The sequence below is a fragment of the Neltuma alba genome, unplaced genomic scaffold (assembly GCF_004799145.2).
Source record: "Neltuma alba isolate B1F8T4 unplaced genomic scaffold, ASM479914v2 tig00011608_pilon, whole genome shotgun sequence".
NCBI lineage: Eukaryota > Viridiplantae > Streptophyta > Magnoliopsida > Fabales > Fabaceae > Neltuma > Neltuma alba.
The window spans coordinates 98,675-104,674 of NW_021636259.1; the positions used below are offsets into that span (position 1 = coordinate 98,675).

The 6,000-nt window shown below is 35.5% G+C and overlaps 1 protein-coding gene and 1 pseudogene across 1 annotated transcript; both read right to left on the bottom strand.

The window, feature by feature from the left end:
• Positions 1-2,354: 2,354 nt before the first annotated feature.
• LOC114715702 (pentatricopeptide repeat-containing protein At5g66520-like) lies at positions 2,355-3,986 on the bottom strand (annotated as a pseudogene).
• Positions 3,987-4,684: 698 nt separating this feature from the next.
• Positions 4,685-5,671, bottom strand: LOC114715703 (DEAD-box ATP-dependent RNA helicase 7-like). Its single transcript, XM_028900573.1, has 4 exons — positions 5,611-5,671; positions 5,388-5,482; positions 5,067-5,200; positions 4,685-4,950 (listed from the first exon to the last, which is right to left on the bottom strand). The coding sequence occupies exons 1-4, from the start codon at positions 5,617-5,619 to the stop codon at positions 4,685-4,687; spliced, it is 504 nt and encodes a 167-aa protein (XP_028756406.1). The 5' UTR covers positions 5,620-5,671.
• Between the last annotated feature and the right edge of the window lie 329 nt (positions 5,672-6,000).

Below are 6,000 nucleotides of genomic sequence, written 5' to 3' on the forward strand. Positions count from 1 at the left end.
TATTAAGGATAAGAGGTAGTATGAGTATTTCATTATTGATGAATTAATTTTCTGGGGAGGAAATCACGCGAGAATATTATTGTGAAGAATCTCACCGGCAGACAAAACTGAAATCGTTCGAAATATGAGCAATTTCGCTTTTTAATTGAAAATAATAATTGCCACATTGATTAGGTTTGACAAGGAATGTATTCATAGAAATCTTAATTAAATTCTTCACTTATTCAGACACTAATCAATTTTTAGTATAGCAGTGAATACTTCCTAAAATATAATATTTCTGTATATTTTTCACCGTTTATACTTCTACTATATCAATTAAAAAAAAAGCTTAAATCAGGAACCAAAAAATAGTCTTAGGACCCGTTTGGTCAATGCATTGCAGTGCAATGGAAATGTAATGTAATATTAGTCACAAGGATACTGTCTGGTATGTTTTCTAAGACGGGTGTAACGAGTTATTTTTTAATAATTATCTAAAATTAATATATAGTAAAAATATCAATTTCGTCTTAGTAATAATTCAAACCCTCAAATGTGTAGAAAAGCTTCTTCAAGATACCAACGCTGTCGGCTCCATCATTCCTCTCTCAATGGAGGACGATTGGCTAATGGAATTGACGGTCTGTTCTTGTTTTTTTATGGGTTCTTGTTTATGGTTCTCCTCTCTTCGTTAAGACAATATGCATCTTTGTATTTCAGCACTATCAAATTCAAAATTGTCGCTTTATGAATTCTTTTCCTATGTTATTTTGCTTCTTTTTTTTGGTTTCCCAGGCTTTCGAGTTCCTATTCTTTCATTTCTTGCAACTTGATAGGCTTTTTGCATCATTCATATGAAATTTGGATACTGACGAGCTATTAGTTTTGTTGGTCAGTGAAAAGGGAAAGAAAAAGGAATTTATCAACTTTCAATGAAATCCCTTGAGATTAGATGTATTGGAAAAATGGTTATCAACTTCACTGTGAAACTTCTCGGTAGTAGGGCTTTTGATGATGATTCACAATTTAGTGAGGACAAAATAGTTATTTTATAAAGGATTGCATGCTTATATTGAGTATTCATAGAGAGCCCCTATAAATAAACATTACTAAAAAAATATGCAATTTTTATTATCAGTGTAATATTTTTTATCATTATTGAATTCAACTAAACAGACCATTTATAGTACTACCTCCGCTCTTTAATATAAGATTCTATTTGACTTTTATTTTGGTCCTAAATATAAGACCCCAATCCACGTTGTCTCTCATATTTATACATTTTTTCCAAGATAGTCCTTTTAATAATTGTAGTTCTAACCAATATAATTGATTAGTAAGAATATTTTAGAAAAGACAACAACTAACTAACTTCTTTCTTTAATCTCCTCAAATTAGTTAACTGGTCTTATAATTAGGACCGAAAGTAATAATATGATAAGGATTACCGTTGCACACCCGCGATGGCGTGGTCCCTAAATTGATAATCATAATAAGGTCCATCGATTACATGCTTTTCTTTCTTTTATTTCCCGCAAATAATTACATACGGCGAATTTACTCAATTTAGCATCCGGATGGCAAAAACAAAAACAAAAACAAGAAGGAAAACAGGAATTTAGCATCTAGAAGCCTTCGGGTCGTGATTCTTTTGGCCCTACCAAAGTCATGATATTGATATTCAGGAAATTTCAGGTCAAGTAAATTATTTACTCATATTTTACACAAAATTTAAGATGAGTACATTGTTTTTTTTAATAATTTTTGAATAATCATAACTCCAAATATGGATATATAGAAAAATATTTTTTATTTTTTAATCATTATGTGGATTTCATTAAGGAGGGGAGTTTATAAAAGATCCCATACTTTCTCATTAACAGTAGCAATAGTAATAACAGTATGTGGGTGTGGGAGTGATATTTCAAATGTAAATTGGAGGAGGAAATTTTTGAATGAAATATGACGAAATTGTAGTGAGAGAAAATTGCACGTGGCTTAACAATAAAACAATTTTTAAAAATTGGCTAAAAACTCAATAATTTAAAAAGAAAATTGTCATTGAAGGAAATACACAAATAATAAGAGAAATATATGCTTTAATTTGTTACGTAAGCATACAAATAATTAAACAAATATCATAAATATGAAAAAATTGAAATAGTGGCATGAAAGTTCCATGGAAGTTGGAAGTCATCGGTTGAATTCCGCTTATAATATCATGCCATTAGTATTTGCTCATCTAATTCAACAAAAAATAAATTAAAATAAAATAAATAAAGACGGCTGCACCATATATAATCCTGGTATATGGAAATATAATATCCACCCTTTACACACACGTATATGGAATACACACAAGATACTGGTTTTCACAATCCTGGTAACTTCATCTGATTATTTAACTCATTTACTATCAAAAAAATTTCCGTCGGAAGGTTCAATGAAACTCCTGCAGAAAATTCATGAACCACCCCACATATTTCAATCATGCTACAACCTGGGATTTCCTTTTGGATTCCTCTTTCTTTCATTAGATTTCTCACTCTTTTAGCTGCATCAAACTGGCCAGCTTTGGCATATATGTCACACAAGTTCATATAGAAAGCATGATTATGAGGCTCTAAGTTAATCAAATGGATAGCTACCTTTTCTCCTAGGTCTATATTCCCATGCATCTGACATCCTCCAAGTAATGAACCCCACACATAAACATCAGGCTTCATTGGCATGTCTCTTATTAGCCTTTCTGCCTCCTCAAACAGCTTGGTTCGGCTAAGAATGTCAACCATGCAAGCATAGTGATAAACCTGAGGTTCAATTGAGTAGACATTTTTCATCATGTCAAAGCACCACCGACCTTTCTCTACCAAACCAGAATGAGCACAAGCAGACAATAACCCCACGAATGTTACATGGTTAGGCTTCACTCCAGCTTTTTCCATCTCTAGAAAGCAATCGAAAGCCTTCTCACCTAAGCCGTGAAGGGCAAACACCGAAATCATTGCTGTCCATGCTGAAGCATCCTTCCTAGTCATTTCTTTGAAGATCTCAACTGCTTGATCTGCATGCCCACACTTACCATACATATTCACTAGTGCTGTTCCAAGTACCACATCACAATCTAGCCCACTTCTTCTCAAATAACTATGCACCCATTGCCCATGGTCTATCGAACCAAGTTGAGCACAAGCTGAAAGGACACTAGCAATTGTGAATTTATCTGGCTTAACCATAGTGTCTTCGCTGGAAACTTGCATTTGATGAAAAAGTTGCAGTGACTCTTTTGGTCGGCCACCTTGAACCAACCCTGTAATAATGGAGTTCCAGGTTATGATATTCTTCTCACTCATCCTCGTGAACAATTCCATTGCATTGTCAAGCTCTCCATTTCTCAGAAACCCATTATCATTGAGTTCCAAGTGACAATATCTCTCACTCGCATTTCATCAAACAGCTTCCTCGCATTATTTAACAACCTACATGCCATGTACAAATTTATCAAGGAATTCCCAACAAAAATATCATCATAAAATCCAAACTTGGTGACTTGGCATGAATTCCTAAGCCAGTAGTTTCATCCAGCCTCCTAGTGCAATCCTTTAAAAGGAAGGGGAAAGTGAGGTTATTCGGTAAAATGCCATTGCGAAGCATTTCTCTATAAATCAATAAAGCCCTGCAAATGTGGCTATCTTCACCATCATCCTTCAAATCCGCGTATGATCTAAGCATGATATTATAGGCACGAATTTCCGGGTGCTTTATCGTCCGAAAAACCTTAGAAGCATAAGTGAACGAACCCCAATTCGAAAAAGCACAAAAGAAGAGGAGACGAGCAATGAGATAATATTGGTCATCGGTAGGTAACAGTGGGGACTTCACAATCTGAGCGTGGATTTGTTTGGCCTCTCTGAAATTCTTGCATTCTTCTATTAATTTTGAAAGGCAGTTCTTGAGACATCTGGGTTCGCCAGTTTTGAACTCCAGGCGGGTAACCATAATAACTGACACTAAGGCCTACAAGTAAAACCCCAACCCCCTCGTACATGAAACACAATGGTTTATATAATTCCATTCTACGCAAGGATAAATCTCTCTCATACATAGAGATGAATTAAAAGTTGAACATAAACGTCAAGTTTAAATTTCTTGAACTCGTGAAATTACGAACGACAGGACAAGTGAACATGTTTTCCCCCCAACAGTTCTTTTCTCGTGGTCGCAGCACAAGAACTGTAAGTTATTTTATTTTACTGCGAGACTTCCAAACATGAATTATGATTGAAAACATACAATAAGAGGGCAAAAACGCAACTGAACCAATAAATTATCGGGAATAAATATAATTATCATGTATTAATAAATTGTTCCCTGTAATTTTAGTCAGTACAATTTCCTTTCTTTTTATTTTCTGTAGACTTGGCATTTCAATCAAAACAATGTCATTACAATTATCATAAGGTGAAAGTAGTCCTCTTACCCAGATATGAGCTCAGCTTTACAGACAAAAAACCTAACCTCACGCTTTCTTTCTAGCGAAGAGTGAACAAAAATGATATCCTATGAGTTACGAAGAGAACTAAGTAAATATTTTTCATTTTTATGTTGAAAAAAATTACTGCTATAAGCATTTTAGTCATCGTTGGCCGGAAAAAAAGAAAAAAAATTAGTCATCTTTGACTACCTCAGCTCCATATCTTCTTTACCATCTCTTCCCCCCTCTATTGCCGCCACGGCCTCTCCCACCATAAGAACCACCGGAAAACCGATCACTCCTCTGATTTGAGAAACCACCATTCTTGCCACCTCCTCTTCCACCGGAAAACTTGTTTCCACGGCCACTTCTATTATTACCAAACCCGCCACGACCACCACCACCAAATCTGCCCCCTCTTGACTGGTCTCTTTCTTGCAAACGTGGCAATTCTTCTAATACTTCTAAGCTTATATTAGCAGCATTTTCCTGACCTAAAGAGTAAACATCACTTAAGAAGAAAAATAACAACCGAAATGAAAGCTAAATGTAGGGCCAAATCAACCCCTACAAAGTTAATTCACATGCATAGCTCAAAGTAGAATCTTACCAGCAAGATATATATCTAAATCTTCAGCTGGCACGTCAAAGACGGAGCCATTTCCATCTGCAGTTAGAGTAAGACCCTTCACTGCCTCAACCTTCTCCTCAGGCAGAAATCTCCTGAGGATTCCATATGCAAAACTATTACCCCCCCCCCCCCAAAAAAAAAAAAACAACAATGAAAGGATCAGTAAGGCAAACATCTAGACCTTTCCAAAAAAATTTAGCAAGTATTCTTAGGTAATCATTAAGATATTAATCAGGAACTGATTTAGAACAACATGCAAGCGTCTTAGTTTAAGAGCGTGGTTCACTGTAAGGTTCTCACGATGGTGTGAAGATGGGTCTTCCAATCTCAAGAAGTAATGTGACATAATTCTCCATGGAAGTAAGAAGTGATCTTTTCTTTATCTCGGTACAACCCTGCACATTATACAATCAATTTTTTTCCCAAGTTAGAGAAGCATATTGAATATGAAGGGTTTGACGAGGGAATTACAATTGCAACAAAAAGATAGACTGAGGAAATGTTAGGAGAACAGGGAACTCACAACAGCCATGGCAAGAGCTTTTGCAAGTAATTCAACGGCTGTTAAACCAGAGTTGTTCAAAAGTTCCGACAGCAGCAGACTTGAATGCAGGAATTACACTGCATTTATGACATTTGTTAACAACAAAGACAGCATAAAATAACATTTGCACATAAGGGGGAAAAAAATGCCTGTCGGACACTTGGTTTATCATTTTAGCAGCATCACCACCAACAAGCTTCGCAATCAGTCAACAGGCTGAGGAGCTGATATGTGCTCAAAATTTCACGCCTGATTCTCTTTCTATTTTAGATAATTTGACCTTCTGGATCATAAAGCATAACTGCGACTCCGTATTGCCTGAAAATTTTAACGCCAGCCATTATCAAAATCTGATTACCCTAAACTTTT

Excerpts from the sequence above, each read along its gene's own strand:
- LOC114715703 (XM_028900573.1), bottom strand. Across the intron at positions 5,201-5,387 it reads AGACCCATCTTCACACCATC|TTTTGCATATGGAATCCTCA; the intron begins GTGAGAACCTTA and ends GGGGGGTAATAG. Across the intron at positions 4,951-5,066 it reads TTTAGATATATATCTTGCTG|GTCAGGAAAATGCTGCTAAT; the intron begins GTAAGATTCTAC and ends TTTACTCTTTAG.